We start from the raw sequence: 17,310 nt of genomic DNA, 5'->3' as shown, positions 1-17,310 counted from the left end.
GTGTCCATCTTACTCACGGCGGATGAGGGGATCTCGCCATTTTCAGGGGCCACATTACCCTCCTGAAGAGTGTGAACTGATAGCACCAAACCTTGTACTTCCCGGGAGTTGGCTCAGATCGATCGTTCGCAGGCCATCCGTGAGCTGTTTCATGACGGACCTCCCCATGTGCTTGTCTGACAGATTTGCAGTATACTGCCTTCCCAGGCTTCTGATGGGTTGTTCAGCCAGAAGGGGATTTTCTCTCCCCAACGGTGAAGATGGTGTTGTCATTTCTGATTCCCTTCTGAGTGACAGGCTACTTAGATTTGGAAGGTTTTGTCTTCATTCTGGCCCATTACATCAACTCGTCCACCCTTCCCAGCAGCCGAGATGTACATGCTGCTGTCTGAAGGAGGCTGGTTACGCCATCCATATAACTCTTCACTGGGGTAACCTCTGAGCAGATGTTAATTTGATTCCTCCAACCACTTGTCTTGCTCCAATGAGGATTATCTCAAAGGCTGCCACAAACAAGATTGGAGAGATGGCACACCCCATTGCAATTCCCACCTCCAACTGCTGCCACCCGTGGTGAAGTCTTGGAGGGCAAAGCACATCTGCAGGTCACTGAAGTATAACGCTACCAGGTTCGTGATGCAAGGAGGCATGTGGAAGAACTCCAAAGCGTAGTTGATCAGCTGATGTGGGACTGAACCATATGCATTAGCGAGATCGAGCCAAACTACATGCAGGTCGGTCTTCTCCCGCTGGCCTTCTGGATCTGGTCCCAGATCATCGTAGAGTGCTCACGCACTCTGGGAAACCTGGAACCCCTGCTTTCTGGCAGCTGGTGTCAATGTAGCCATTCTCTAGCAGGTAGGTGGTCATCCTCTTGGCCAGCACTGAGAAGATTTTGCCTTCCACGCTCAGCAGGGCGATGTTTCTGAATTGGCCGATGTCCTTGGAGTTTGCTTCCTTTGGGGTGAAGACCGCCACGGCTCTTTGCCACTCTGATGGAATGACCTGCTTTTCCAGACAGTTCTCATTAGATACCATAGCAGCTCCAGTACCTTGGGACAGTTCTTATATAGCTTATTGGGGACTCCGCTGGGGCCTGGTGCTGATGAGGACCTTGCCTTCTTCACGGCTTGCCTGACTTCGCTAAGCTTGGGGGCATGATGTTGAACTGAGCCATCGGTGGCGCAAGCCGGGCACGCATTCTGGTGTTCCTAATGGGATATTTCTTAACCGTCACTGCACTGCCTTTTGACGTGCTGTTCCATTTGTTCCTGGTTATTTCGAGCTTCCCGGACTGGTTTCCTCCAGGAATTGCCTAGCATGTCTGAAGGGGTCCTTGAAAAGCTGGCTCGCTCTTTCTGCTTTCGCTTGTTCGCTTATGGATGCGTTCCGCTCTGCGGAGACTGGCAAGCCTTCGCCTCACCTCCTCACACAGGACTTTCAGACCTTCTTTCTCTGCGTGTGGTGCCTTCCTCCAGCTTTTGCGGAGTTGTCGGCTGCCTTTGCACTAGCTGAGTGATCTCCCTTTCCTCCTCCCCTTTCTCTTGGAGCAGTTCTCGGTTTGGAGATTGCTTCACAAACCTGTCTTTGCAGACCTTGTATAATATGTCTCCAAACAAATTGAGCTTGGCTTCGCACCTCCACGCAGCCTTTCCTCCAGAATCTTTATCAGGTCTATATCCAACGCGGTGCCATACCTCTGCTTTGTTCGCCTTGGTCCATTTGACCTTGTTCCTTCTTGCTGGTTTTTGGTCTCTGCTTGCGGCTCTGTACCGTGTGGGGTGGTGGGATTGGTGTTGCTGCCCTGCAGAGGCTCTGCCTCCTCCAAGGGGCTTCCTTCCTCTGTCCCTCCTCTGCCTTCAGCTTACATTGGAGACAATGATCATGAAAATGATCAACCTAAGCCCTGAATTCAAAGACCCCAAAAATCAGAGTGAAAAATTATGTGGCAGGCTAGTCCATTTTGCCAAAATTTAATTGCAACTCAAAATTGTACGCAGCACTTTGTATGGCCCTGTGTTCTTGTATACATGCCTGACAACATCCGTGCATGCTTCTAATGAGATGACAGATGGTGTTGTGGGGATCTCCCAGATCTGCACCAGGGCATCACTGAGCTCCTGGACAGTCTGAGGTGCAACCTGGTGGCATTGGATGAACCAAAACATAATGTCCCAGAGGTGTTCTATTGGATTTAGGTCAGGAAAGTGTGGTGACCAGTCAATGGTATCAATTCCTTCATCCTCCAGGAACTGCCTGCATACTCGCCACATAAGGCCAGGAATTGTCGTGAACCAGGAGCCACTGTACCAGCATAGGGTCTGACAATGGGTCCAAGGATTTCATCCTGATACCTAATGGCAGCCAAGGTGCCTTTGTCAAGCCTGTAGCGGTCTGTGTGACCTCCATGGATATGCCTCCCCAGACAATCATTAACCCACCACCAAACTGCTCATGCTGAATGATGTTACAGGCAGCATAATGTTCTCCATGGCTTCTCCAGACCCTTTCACTTCTGTCACGTGCTCAGGGTGAACCTGCTCTCATCTGTAAAAGCACAGGCACCAGTGGTGCATCTGCCAATTCTGGTATTCTATGGCGAATGCCAATCGAGCTGCATGCTGCTGAGCAGTGAGCTCAGGGCCCATTAGAGGACATGGGGCCCTTGGGTCACCCACATGAAGTCTTTCTGGTTGTTTGGTCAGAGACATTCACACCAGTGGCCTGCTGGAGGTCATTTTGTAGGGCTCTGGCAGTGCTCATCCTGTTCCTCCTTGCCCAAAGGAGCAGATACTGGTCCTGCTGATGGGTTATGGACCTACTATGGCCCTCTCCAGCTCTCCTAGAGTAACTGCTTGTCCCCTAGAATCTCCTCCATGCCCTTGAGACTGTGCAGGAGACACAGCAAACCTTCTGGCAATGACACGTATTGATGTGCCATCCTGGAGAAGTTGGACTACCTGTGCAACCTCTGTAGGGTCCAGGTATCGCCTCATGCTACCAGTAGTGACACTGACTGAAGCCAATTGCAAAACTAGTGAAGAAACAGTCAGAAAAGATGAGGAGGGAAAAATGTCAGTGTCCTCCACCTGTTAAACCATTCCTGTTTTGTGGGTCATCTCATTGTTGCCCTCTAGTGCATTTGTTGTTAATTTCATTAACACCACAGCAGCTGAAACTGATTAACAACCCCTCTGCTACTTAACTGACCAGATTAATATCCCATAAGTTTCGTTGACTTTATGCTATACTCTGATTAAAAAGTGTTCCTTTAATTCTTTTGAGCAGTGTGTATATATATATATATATATATATATATATATATATGAATGACCTCCAAAGAGCTGAGACTTTGATATCGGGAACGTGTCTGCAAAAACGGGGGTCTCCTGCCCAGCAAAAGTCGAGCAGCCAGCGCACAAGCATAGCTGTGCCGGCCTTTGAGACGCTGACTGCGCTTCTGCCTTAATTCAAAGTGAGCACTTTAATTTTTTTCATCCTACCCTGAGCTATAGCCCAGACAAGAGCAAAACACGGACCCCTTTTCTACACCGCTGCAAACTAATATTAAAGGCGATTCAACTTTCTTTGCACGATACGCTTTATGAGGTCGCCAACTCGGATTTTGAAGACACGCACACGAAAGTGGAGGACTGACAGTGCCATCACAGCCAATTAATGGCAGGGACGCCTTACCAGTCTACACAAGACCCACCGCAACCGTCCCCAAAAGGCGATCATATCGTCAGCAAACACATCTCTCTATAACATATAAAAGAAAAAGGCAACTTTCCTTTTTTTACACCTTTTTTCCTTTTATCCCAAACCAAAGCCTCTCTCCACTGCAGAGGACACAAAACTACTTTTCTTTAATTGCTGGTAATGCCGGTAAGACACATTACCAGAGGCAGAAATTTGAACGTTCACATAGAAAATGTAATTTCTATACCTCAGCCGTCGTGTAGCGCCTTTCAAAAGGGATCTACTACCAAGAGATGATCCATATACATTTTAGCTGCTGTTAGTACTACTTACCTGTTGTGTTACACAGTCTTTAAAATGTAGTTTACCCGGAACCACTCCAGTAGTGTTCAATGTACCTGTATGCATGTGTGTGTGTGTGTGTGTGTGTGTGTATGTGTGTGTGTATAATATATAAAATATACACACACACATGCATACAAACATACATATATATGTATATATGTGTATATGTATAGATATGTATATATATGTTTATGTGTGTGTGTTATATATATATATATATATATATATATATATATATATATATATATATATATATATATATATACATACACACACACACATATATACATACACACACCTATCTACATAGTGTTGCTGTCAAATATATAAATATAAATATAAATATATATATATATATATATAAAAATATAAATATATATATAAAATATATATAAATATATATATATTTACACACACACATAAACATATATATACATATCTATACATATACACATACACATACATATATATATCTACATATATACACATACATATATATACACATACACACACACACATATATAAACATATATATACATATACATACATATCTACATATATACACACACAGCTATTTCAGATCAGTGCAATACGCTGCTTGTTAAAACGGATAACTCCCGCTCTTACGCAAGTCTGCGTGGATATTATGAACTATCGATTTGTTCAAGTTCTATTTAAATTTTAAATAGAAGGAATTTTTATTTAGTCGACAGAAATATCTTTGGTAGGAATGGTAAAACAGACAGGAATATTATTCGTGAATAAATCAACTCAAACCTTAAATAACTTAAAAGAACAAACATTCAAATTTCTTTACTCTTATGTAAATTTATATAAAAAATAAACTTAGATTTTAAATATCCCAAAAGATTTTGCTCTCCATAAAAATATATCCTGTCAAAATTATACAAATTCAAATATGAACATGCTGCATAACAAAACCTGGAAATATAAATAAAATGTGTTCCTTTCAGCAATAACAAATCAAATCATTCAGTTGTCTTTGCTCATATGTCATTTTAGAGCTGGACGCCTGGCATCTTTTTTTGGCAACAGGTTCGTTTCTGTTTGGTGTGAGGTTCTGTGTTGTGGAGATTCTCAGGATGGATTGCAGGTGCTCATCAGTGAGGTGACTCCTGTGTGCTGTTTTGTTAGTCTTTATCACTGAGAAGAGCTTCTCACACAGATATGTGCTACCAAACATGCACAAGGTTCGAGCCGCATGTAGACGGACTTTTTGTTCTTCAAAGTCACCAAAGCGTGCAAACTCAGTGCGCCAGTTTATCAGCAAAGTGCGATTTGGGAACACCGTAGTGACGACTTGGTTTAACATTACTTGGCAACAGGGAAAGTTGCACTGGTGCATTTGTGTCTCCCATAAAAGCAACTTCACTTGAAATCACTTTGTGATTGTGCACGGTAAAAACGTCCGCTGAAGTGTCAGATTCTTATTTAATTCTTCTGCTTTCTGTATCTTCTGCATTGCATTCAGGTCTTTCAGCCTCACTGATGAGCACCTGCAATCCATCCTGAGAATCTCCACAACACAGAACTCCCTGATGTTTTGTCTCATAGTGCCGTCTTAGATTAAATTCTGTAATTACAGCCACATTAGCTCCACAAATGAGACACACGGGTTCAGTAAACATATACTCAGCCTCCCATCGGTTTTAAAGGCTCTATTTTCAGAATCAACTTTTCTCTTCAGCATCGTGTGAGCTAGCTTCGCAATAACTTGCAGCATCATAAGCTAGACTTGATTAACGCGTAAGTCGGCAAGGCAGCTGAAGCGCTGCATTATGGGATCTGTAGTTTATTGTGTTACCAGCGCTTCATATACCCGGGCCATTAATAACAATAATACAGTATATAAAATGATCTCGCGGCCCGGATATAATTACACGCCTGGCCGGATGTGGTCCGCGGCCCTTGAGTTTGACACATATGGACTAAATAGAACTTGAAAAGATATATTTTTTAAATGTGATCGCAATTCAGATAGAGTTGACGCAAGACTACAGCCTGCATGCCTCAATAAGTCATCCTCCCTCGCTCTTACTTTTTACCGCTCATCTAATGAATACACTGAGTATGGCTTTACCAAAACAATCATTGATGGCGAATAAAGTATCCATTATTCGAGTATGTAGATCGGGATATATATATATACATATATATATACCAGCGTATCGCAGCGGAGAAGTAGTGTGTTAAAAAAGCTAGAAAAAGAAAAGGGAACATTTTAAAAATAACGTAACATGACTGTCAATATACAGTATTTGTTTTGTGAGTGTTACTGAGTGTTGCTGTCATCAATGATTTGATTATCATTATTTCTTTCAATCAGGTTCGTATTTGTAGGATGTGTTGTGTTCAAGTTACATTCCGTGTTTGTCAATCGTTGTAAAGATGACAGGTTTCATTCATCGATTCGTTTCTTACTGCATCAATAAACAGCTCGTCTTCTTCTTTATCCGAGACCTGACACACTGCATGCACGGGTTTTTTTTACACTGTCTTCCTTTAGCGGGACATTGACTTTTTCCACCGTGTGCTTTGTTTCCACAGTAGCTGCATTTATGAATATGCTTGTATGTATCAGACGCTTCATATTTTTGCTGCCTTTTCAATTGTGTAATTCGGTTTTGTTCAGCTCTTTGGAACTGTTGCTTTTATCTGTGCACTGCGCCAGTTCACGTGAGCCGCTCGTGTACATGCATGAAGGTTCCCAGCTGTGCTGGTGCCATCTCGTGCTATGTCCATGGCTGTATTTAATGTTACCTTAGTCCTGGCACTTAAAACTTTCTCTCGCAGTTTCGCTGAGTTTGTGTCAAACACCACCCTGACCATCTCATCTTCCTCTGCATAAGCACAGTCCTTAACCCGTGAATATTTAGTGGGAGTTTGCTATTGGATTGCCGCTGACGGACGGCCTTATATGGGCAGGCACTAAATTACAAACGCCAGCGGCAGCCTGTCTATGAACTTAATTTAAAGTGTAGGTTTACATCGTGCTTTGTTTCCAAAGTAGCAGAACTCAGAACTTCTTATTGTTTCGCTGCCTTCTCAATTATATAATGCATGTTTTCTTCAGCGCTTTTTGGAGGTCTTCCTGATTTTCTATGTACTGCGTGATTACGTGAGGCGTGATGATGTCACACGAAACTCCGCCCCCACAGCGTTCAAGCTCATCTCCATTACAGTAAATGGAGAAAAACAGCTTCCAGTTATGACCATTACGCGTAGAATTTCGAAATGAAACCTGCCCAACTTTTGTAAGGAAGCTGTAAGGAATGAACCTGCCAAATTTCAGCCTTCCACCCACACGGGAAGTTGGAGAATTAGTGATGAGTCAGTGAGTGAGTGAGGGCTTTGCCTTTTATTAGTATAGATTTCTCCCCCATCAAACACTATAACTGAGGATGTTTTCACAAAACCATTTACACAGTGCCCATCTCAAGACAATTTACCAAATAATGTCTCCTAAAAAGAACAGTACTTGTTGCCGAAGGATCTCGTTTTTCTAGTTTCTGCACTATAGTGGAAAATGCAGCAATTACGTGGAGTTTAAACATTAAGTCAATATAGTTTTCTTAAATTTATTCCTTATTTATTATTAATGTTTGGGCTAACATTTTTATCCAAGGTGTCTTACAACACTTGAGTTATAAATTGTTACATTTCTTTTGTTTTTTTAATTGTGTCAATAGCAGGATTTGAACACACATCCTCAGAGTTTAAAGTCCAAAGCCTAAACCGCTACATCACCCAGCCAACATCTGTTTCAAGTTATTAAAACAGTCTGTAATGAGTAGGTACAGGTACTGATGGCGATGAAACACTGGTGGCACTGGAGAATACTGTATATTGGTTCTGACTAACTGATCCATTTCACAAACATTCAGGTTAAAAGTAAAACATAAGAAATCAAAAAATCAAATATAATAAAAACCATATATTTTACAAAGGCTTTTAAAGGAATCAAGGAGATGTTTCGTTAAGGTGCACTTATGCAAACATCTGGTTTGTTTACAAACACCAGTTATTCTAGCAAGTAGGAGAAAAACAGAGTATGCTGCACAGACTCACAAAAATATGAATGGTAAACGTAAACTCCAAAAAAAAAAAATTATGAAATTATTTATACTCCATTTCACAAAAACAGAACAGACAGTACTCTAAGTGTCAACTCATCACCATCAGATAAAAATTAGTAAACATGAAATAAATATATGCATGTTTAAAGACATTAACCACGCCTAAAATCTAAAGAAGCAAGGCCGATGAGGCATGTTAACAGCTAGGCATGTAGAAATTAAATCGGCCACTTGAGTAGTTGTACGTGTCAAACCTTGAAGTAATTCAAAGCAAGATTGATCAAAACTGCTTAATTAACTATAAATCAATACAGGTATTTTGTAAGTGATAAATTATCTGCAATTCTCAGTTCAATACAACACTAAATACCATAGAGCATATAAGGCTCACCTTGTGGCAGGTCACTCGGTAGATAGGGAGCTTCCTGTGCACTGACATGCGTCCAGTCAAAGTCATCATATGGATCTTGCTGATAATCACATTGCGCGGGGCCATCATCAAAATTGCAGCCTCCTAAAACAGGATATTAGAAAGAATTATTTTTTGTGTTCTTCAAATCCGAGGAAGGATAACGTCTGTGCTGTGTTGGAATAATTTTAGGAGGTCAACATTGAGTCTCTCTGACTTCCACCAAACAACCCGCCTTCATATGTCAAGGACATGGCTAAGAGATTAACTGTTGAATCCAAATTAGCTGGCATGTGCAAGAATACGAGTGTGGAAAAAAAAGTGTCCTGAAGGTTGACTATACAAAGTAAACAGTAGGCCATACAGAATGAGTTAAATAAGTGACAATTAACACTAGAATTACCAGAGCCTACAAAAAACTCGGACCTCTCCATCAGTGTCTCTTGTCCTCTAATTGTGTGGATCAGCAGCAAACACCAAGCCGCCAACGATCACATCCCCCCATCCTGCACAGTTATCTCAGTTCCAGTCTATTTACCTGCATATCAGTTGTATAGAGTGAGAAGTCAAGCAAAATGACACCTTTTATAAATACTATATCGTTGTTTAGAACACTTAGCATTTCATGTGTATTCAATGTCTACAAGGATCTATGTAAACACATCGCTAAAACAGAAATGTTTTTCATGTTTTGGTAATTGACAAAATGTAGACATGGTGTATAAATACATATATACTGCTCACAAAAATTAAAGGAACACTTTAAAGAAACACGTTAGATACATCAGATCTCAATATGAAGTTGGATATCTATACAAATAACGACAGGGCAATGTCTTAGGAACAAAAGGATGCCAAGTCTTTTAATTGAAATAAACGTTTTCTGCCTACAGAGGGCTCAATTGTGTAGACACCCTAAAATCAGAGTGAGATGATGTAGCAGGCTAGTCCATTTTTTCAAAAACTTAATTTCTGCTACTCAAAATGCTTATCAGTATCTTGTGTGGCCCCCACGAGCTTGTATGCATGCTTGACAACGTCGGGGCATTCTCCTAATGAGACGACGGATGGTGTCTTGTGGCATTTCCTCCCAGATCTGTATGAGGGCATCCCTGAGCTGTTGTACAGTCTGAGGAGCAACCTGGCGGCGCCTAATGGACCTAAACATAATGTCCCACAGATGTTCTATTGGATTTAAGTCAGGGGATCGTGAAGGCAATTCAATTGTTTCAATTCCTTCATCCTCCAGGTACTACCTGCATAATCTTGCCACATGAGGCCAGGCATTGTCGTGCATTAAGAGGAAACCAGGACCTACTGCACCAGCGTAGGGTCTGACAATGGGTTCAAGGATTTCATCTCGATACCTTATGGCAGTCAGAGCACCATTTCCTACGCAGTAGATGTCTGTGCGTCCCTCCATGTATATGCCTCCCCAGACCATCACTGACCCACCACCAAACCTGTCATGTTGAACGATGTTGCAGGCAGCATATCGTTCTCCTTGTCTTCTCCAGACTCTTTCACGTCTATCACAGCTGCTCAGGGTGAACCTGCTCTCGTCTGTAAAAAGTACAGGGCGCCAGTGGTGGACTTGCCAATTCTGGTGTTCTTGAGCAAATGCCAGTCGAGCTCCACAGTGCTGGGCAGTGAGCACAGGGCCCACTACAGGACGCCGGGCCCTCAGGCAATCTTCATGAAGTCTGTTCCTGATTGTTTGGGTAGAGACATTCACACCAGTGGCCCTCTGGAGGTCATTCTGTAGAGCACGAGCAGTGCTCAGCCTGTTCCGCCTTGCACAAAGGAGCAGGTATCGGTCCTGCTGATGGGTTGAGGACCTTCTACGGCCCTGTCCAGCTCTCCGAGAATAACAGCCAGTCTCCTGAAATCTCCTCCATGTTCTGGAGATTGTGCTGGGAGACTGCAGCACGTGTGGATGTGCCATCCTAGAGAGGTTGGACAACCTGTGCAACTTCTGTAGGGTTAAGGAATCGCCTCATATAGATAATTACTCAAGCCAAAACTAGCACGAATGGAAAACCAGCCAAAAAAGATCAAGAGGGAGAAACTTGAAATGACCTCCACATGTAAAACCAGTCCTGTTTTGAGGGTTTTCTAATTGTTGCCACTTTAGTGCACCTGTCGTTAAGTCCATGAACACCAATACAGCTGAAAGTGATTAACAATGACCTCAGCTGCTTAACCAACCAGAAAATTATCAGACAGGTTTAAATGATTTCATGCCAGGCCCAATAAAAAAAGTGTTTCTTTAATTTTTGTGAGCAGTGTGTGTGTATATATATATATATAATATATATACATATATATATATATATATATACATACACATACACATATACAAACATACATACATACATACACACACACACACATATATATATATATCTATACTAATAAAAGGCAAAGCCCTCACTCACTCACTCACTCACTCACTGACTCATCACTAATTCTCCAACGTCCCGTGTAGGTAGAAGGCTGAAATTTGGCAGGCTCATTCCTTACAGCTTACTTACAAAAGTTGGGCAGGTTTCATTTCGAAATTCTACGCCTAATGCTCATAACTGGAAGGTATTTTTCTCCATTAACTGTAATGGAGTTGAGCTGGAAAGACGGGGGGGCGGAGTTTCGTGTGACATCATCACGCCTCCCACGTAATCACGTGAACTGACAGTCAACGCAGTGCGTAGAAAACCAGGGGGCTGTTCCACGAAGCGACCTAACCTCAAAATCCAGGTTTATTTCGATAATCCCGGTTTAATTTCTGAAATTGGTTTCACGAACGAGGCTAACCTGAAGCTCCGCTTAATTACTATGCCAACATATGCTCTTGGACAAGCCTGCTCCGTGGCAGGTTAGTTGTGAAGCTTATCTTACCTTGATGAATATGATTGGACAAGCCATGTGATGTCACAGCACGACATTCTGCGGGGCTGGGATTATTCTGCTGCTGTTCACTCCCTCTTTCGCACACATCGACCCTCCAATATAAAATTATTACAGATTACATGCAGGCGATTCTAATTACTTAGAAAGTATAAAATGACAAGGAGTGCATTTAAGGCTTTTACATGAATAACCATGGCGTGCCCATTTATTCATAATCCAGTTGATGAGGGAGCGAGGCTCATTCGTAGAGCTTTAAGGCAACAGGTTCCACAATTACTTGCCCAGGATAGATCCGTTGCATTTTTGGATGATTATTTATCTGGCGCTATAGATTTGGTAGACACACTATTGCATATTTGTGTCAGTTATTGGAACCTTACATTTCTAAAAACACACGTCGCTCTAAAGCCCTTACAGTTGCACACTCGTTTATCGCTTTGCATTATTTTGCCAGTGGTTCATTTCTATACAGTGTGGGGGATGCTGAACATTTAAGCAAAGCTACAGTGTGCCGTGAAATCAGGAAGGTTTGCGTTGCGTTAAAGTCCTTTTTAAATATATTCATTACCTTTCCTAGCCAACGAGGAATTGTTCCCATTAAGGAAACTTTCTTTGGAATTAATGGTGCTTAATCTTTAAACATCTACTCATTTACAGCACATAAATCATTACCTGATAAGTAACTAAATTTAATTTGTCAGGCTTTCCTAACGTCATTGGAGCCATTGACTGTACACACGTGAGGATAAAGGCTCCAGCAGGTCCAACAGAGCCTGATTCCATAAACCGCAAATCATATCACAGTATTAATGTACAGGTAAGTACTGATAATATCTCACATTTATATACAAGAGGTGAAAGTGTAGTCGTCCAACATTAGCAATGTATGTCATTACCATTTCCTAAAATATTTCAGATGGTATGCACTGCTGAACATCTAATTTCAAACATTGTGGCAAAATGGCCAGGATCAGTACATGATGCCAGAATTTTTCGCGAGTCTTCACTGGCTCAAAGCCTCAGACAAGGAAAGTCAACTAAAATTCACAAATATACTATAGTTTATTATACCACAGTCTAATGTGTCTACTTTCCATTTAGGAATTTTTCCTGGTGTGCTGCTTGGTGACAGAGGATACCCATGTCTACCGTTTCTTCTCACACCATATACAGATCCTGCAACACAAGCAGAAAGACATTTCAACCATGCCCATTGTAAGACAAGGGCACGCATTGAAATGACATTTGGACAGTTAAAATCCAGGTTTAACTGCCTGCGGCATCTCCGAGTTACACCAGACAGAGCGTGTGACATTGTAGTAGCCTGTGCAGTTTAAAGTACCTTACAACTGGTAACAAAATGCATATGTAAAAGGAAATTTTAATGACTACACATTTTGAAGGCTTGAAACTGTTCTCATTTAGTTGTTAAATAGTTTGACATCCTTAACACAAAAGTTAATAAAATCATGTTCTTACGCATTTAACTTGTCAGCTATTTTCTGCCATGCAGCCTCACGAGCTTTGATAATACAGCTCGTGTTCCCCTTTCTAGTTATTATAACTTTGTAGTCCTCATAGGCTTGTAATAATAATTCTTGCTCGCCTCGAAAAAACGCAGCTCTTTCCTTAGTTTCCATTCTTACTTATCCAGCATCGATTAACAAGGCTGCCTTTTATGTCACGCGGACACGCACAAGCCTCGCTTATCAAGCTTGGCTTGAATTAACGGAGATTAAATACATCTAAATTTTGTTCGTGGAACTCAATGAGCCTGAAGTGAACTGTTAGGCTAACTCAAGCGAGGCTATTACAAATAATCCTCGATTTTATAAGCTCGCTTCGTGGAACAGCCCCCAGGAAGACCTCCAAAAAGCGCTTAAGAAAACATGCATTATATAATTGAGAAGGCAGCGAAACAATAAGAAGCGAGCGAGTGACATATAGTACAATATTCATGAGTGCTGCTACTTCGGAAAGAAAGCAAGGTGTAAACCTAAACTTTAAATTAAGTTCATGGACAGGCTACCGCTGGCGTTTCACATGCCCACAGGTAATGCGGGATACAAGTTTAATGAGAGGACGCAGGATATAAACGAGAGTTTTGATCACTTTGCAACTAAGTTAAAATTGTAGGTGAAGGGGTGTGCTTATGCAAATTCCGAGAGACTGTGTTTGTTGGGGATTGACAGTTAAGGCGGGTGGGGGAGTCACGTCATCATCTCCCCTCCCATTCATCTCATTTCACTCTGAGCTGAGCTCCGCGGCTAACGCCGTCTTCCGAAGCAACTTTGTCAGACTGCCACCAAATACTCCCAGAAAAATCCACAAGTTAATACACACGCTGTGTCTAGAGTTTCTCCACACTGAATCATCCAGGCACTACTTACAAAAGGTCACATTGACAATCGTGTTACGTTATTTTTAAAATCTTTCCTTTTCTAAGCACAAGCACACCTGAGAAGCTTCGATGCATGTGCTCTATAACGCGTTAAAAATAATGCATTTAATCACACTTTGCATTACAAGCAAAGGGAGCTTTTGTCAATGCATGATTTCCTGGTACCCGATTACATTGATCAGCGCATCCCGATTCATTTTACCCTCGCACCACCTTAGTTTGAGAAGAAGTATGAAAAAATATATGAGGTTAACACAGAAAAACAGATCACCAATTCAAGCTTTATGAATAATCGATTCGCCATCAATAATTGTTTTGGTAAAGCCATCCTCCTTCCATTTCATAATTTTTCCGCCACTAGCCATAATTAAATGAACGGTAAAAAAGTAAGAGCAAAGCGAGGGTGACTTATTTAGGCAGGCATATATATGAAAGCAACACTCATGACAATGTCAATCATGTTACGTTATTATTAAAATGTTTCCTTTTCTTTTCATTACTTCTTTAACACACTACTTCTCGCGCATGGTAGCTGGTATTTTGCTATATATATATATATATATATATATATATATATATATATATATATATATATATATATATATATATATATATATATATATATATATATATATATATATATATATATATGAATGACCTCCAAAGAGCACTGAGACTTTTGATATCATGAACGTGTCTGCAAAAACTGGGGTCTCCTGCCCAGCAAAAGTCGAGCAGCCAGCGTGCGTGCATAGCTGTGCCGACCTTTGAGACGCTGACTGCGCTTCTGCCTTAAGTCAAAGTGAGCACTTTTAATTTTTTTCATCCTCCCCCTGCGCTATAGCCCAGACAAGTGCAAACACGGGACCCCTTTTCTACACCACAGCAAAATAATATTAAGGCAATTCACACTTTCTTTTGCACGTAAAATTTTTCTTTTATTGCAATTGTTGAACAGTAAAAAAAACATAATTCTTTTCAGGCTACGCTCACATTGCAGGTAAAACTGACTCTTCCATGATTTTTGCCTCCTATCTGATTTTTTGTTTTTAACTGTATAAACTATTTTTGTAAATGATCCAAATCTGATATGACTACAGAGTGTATATCCTGAATGAGCAAATCAGCTCGGATTATGAAGACACGCAAACGAGTGGAGGACTGACAGTGCCATCAGAGCCGATTAATGGCGGGGACGTCTCACCAGTCTACACAAGACCCACCGCGACTGTCCCCAAAAGGCGCTCATATCGTCAGCGAACACATCTCTACTATATAAAAGAAAAAGGCAACTTTCCTTTCTTTACACCTTTTTTCCTTTTATCCCAAACCAAAGCCTTTCTCTCTTAACACTGCAGAGGACACAAAACTAATTTTCATTAAATGCCGGTAAGGCACATTACCAGAGGCACAAATTTGAACGTTCACATAGAAAATGTAATTTCAATGTACCTGTACTTCTTAAAATGTTAATGTTTTACTGTTTAATAACTTATAGACTATAATTTATTTTTCCCTTGCACTCAGTGACCAAACCTATACACACACATAGACACATACAAACATACACACAAGTATATATGTGTGTGTGTGTATATATATATATATATATATATATATATATATATATACTACTAACAAAATACCAAGCTTGCAGGAGAAGTAGTGTGTTAAAGAAGCAATGAAAGAAAAGGAAACATTGAACATTGAAAATAACGTAACATGATTGTCAATGTAATTGTTTTGTCACTGTTGTGAGTGATGTGTGTTGTTGTCATATATATATATATATATATATATATATATATATATATATATATATATATACACACACACACAAACATATATATATATATATATATATCTCTATACATATACACATATATACATACATATATATATCTACATATATACACATACATATGCATACACACATAAATACATACACACATACATACATACACACACATATATACACACACATATATACACACAAATACATATATATATACATACACACACACATATATAAACATATATATATACATATATACATACATATCTACATATATACACACACAGCTATTTCGTATCAGTGCAATACGCTACTTGTTAAAACGGATGACTCCCGCTCTTACGTGCAAGTCTGCGTGGATATTATGAACTATCGTATTTGTTCAAGTTCTATTTAAATTTTAAATAGAAGGAATTTTTATTTAGTCGACAGAAATATCTTTGGTAGGAATGGTAAAACAGACAGGAATATTATTCCTGAATAAATCAACTCAAACCTTAAACAACTTATAATATTTTGCTCTCCATAAAAATATATCCTGTCTAAATTATACAAGTTAGAAATAAAGTAAACGTTAAAAGAACAAACATTCAAATTTCTTTACTCTTATGTAATTTTATATAAAAAATAAACTTAGATTTTAAATATCCCAAAAGATTTTGCTCTCCATAAAAATATATCCTGTCAAAATTATACAAATTCAAATATGAACATGCTGCATAACAAAACCTGGAAATATAAATAAAATGTGTTCCTTTCAGCAATAACAAATCAAATCATTCAGTTGTCTTTGCTCATATGTCATTTTAGAGCTGGACGCCTGGCATCTTTTTTGGCCACAGGTTCGTTTCTGTTTGGTGTGAGGTTCTGTGTTGTGGAGATTCTCAGGATGGATTGCAGGTGCTCATCAGTGAGGCGACTCCTGTGTGCTGTTTTGTTAGTCTTTATCACTGAGAAGAGCTTCTCACACAGATATGTGCTACCAAACATGCACAAGGTTCGAGCCGCATGTAGACGGACTTTTTGTTCTTCAAAGTCACCAAAGCGCCGTGCAAACTCAGTGCGCCAGTTTATCAGCAAAGTGCGATTTGGGAACACGTAGTGACGACTTGGTTTAACATTACTTGGCAACAGGGAAAGTGGGCAAGGTGCACTGTGCATTTGTGTCTCCCATAAAAGCAGCTTCACTTGAAATCACTTTGTGATTGTGCACAGTAAAACGTCCGCTGAAGTGTCAGATTCTTATTTAATTATGCTGCTTTCTGTATCTTCTGCATTGCATTCAGGTTACCCTGATGTTTTGTCTCATAGTGCCGTCTTAGATTAAATTCTGTAATTACAGCCACATTAGCTCCACAAATGAGACACACGGGTTCAGTAAACATATACTCAGCCTCCCATCGGTTTTAAAGGCTCTATTTTCAGAATCAACTTTTCTCTTCAGCATCGTGAGCTAGCTTCGCAATAACTTGCAGCATCATAAGCGGTAAGTGTTCGCAAGGCAGCTGAAGCGCTGCATTATGGGATCTGTAGTTTATTGTGTTACCAGCGCTTCATATACCTGGGCTTTAATAACAATAATACAGTATATAAAATGATCTCGGGCGGATATAATTACGCCGGGCGGATGTGGCCCTGCCCTTGAGTTTGACAC

The 17,310-nt window shown here is 40.5% G+C and overlaps 1 protein-coding gene across 12 annotated transcripts in view; it reads right to left on the bottom strand.

Moving 5' to 3' along the window:
* ptprk (protein tyrosine phosphatase receptor type K) overlaps nt 1-17,310 on the bottom strand; it is a 561,898-nt gene that overhangs the window by 428,165 nt on the left and 116,423 nt on the right. For all 12 annotated transcript variants that reach the window (XM_039747480.1, XM_039747483.1, XM_039747482.1 and 9 more), the window contains exon 2: nt 8,536-8,658. In XM_039747480.1, the coding sequence (XP_039603414.1) occupies nt 8,536-8,658 (123 nt within the window). The remainder of the gene's footprint in view (nt 1-8,535; nt 8,659-17,310) is intronic.

Source organism: Polypterus senegalus, chromosome 3 (assembly GCF_016835505.1).
Source record: "Polypterus senegalus isolate Bchr_013 chromosome 3, ASM1683550v1, whole genome shotgun sequence".
NCBI lineage: Eukaryota > Metazoa > Chordata > Cladistia > Polypteriformes > Polypteridae > Polypterus > Polypterus senegalus.
This window is presented reverse-complemented; position numbering and strand designations above follow the sequence as displayed.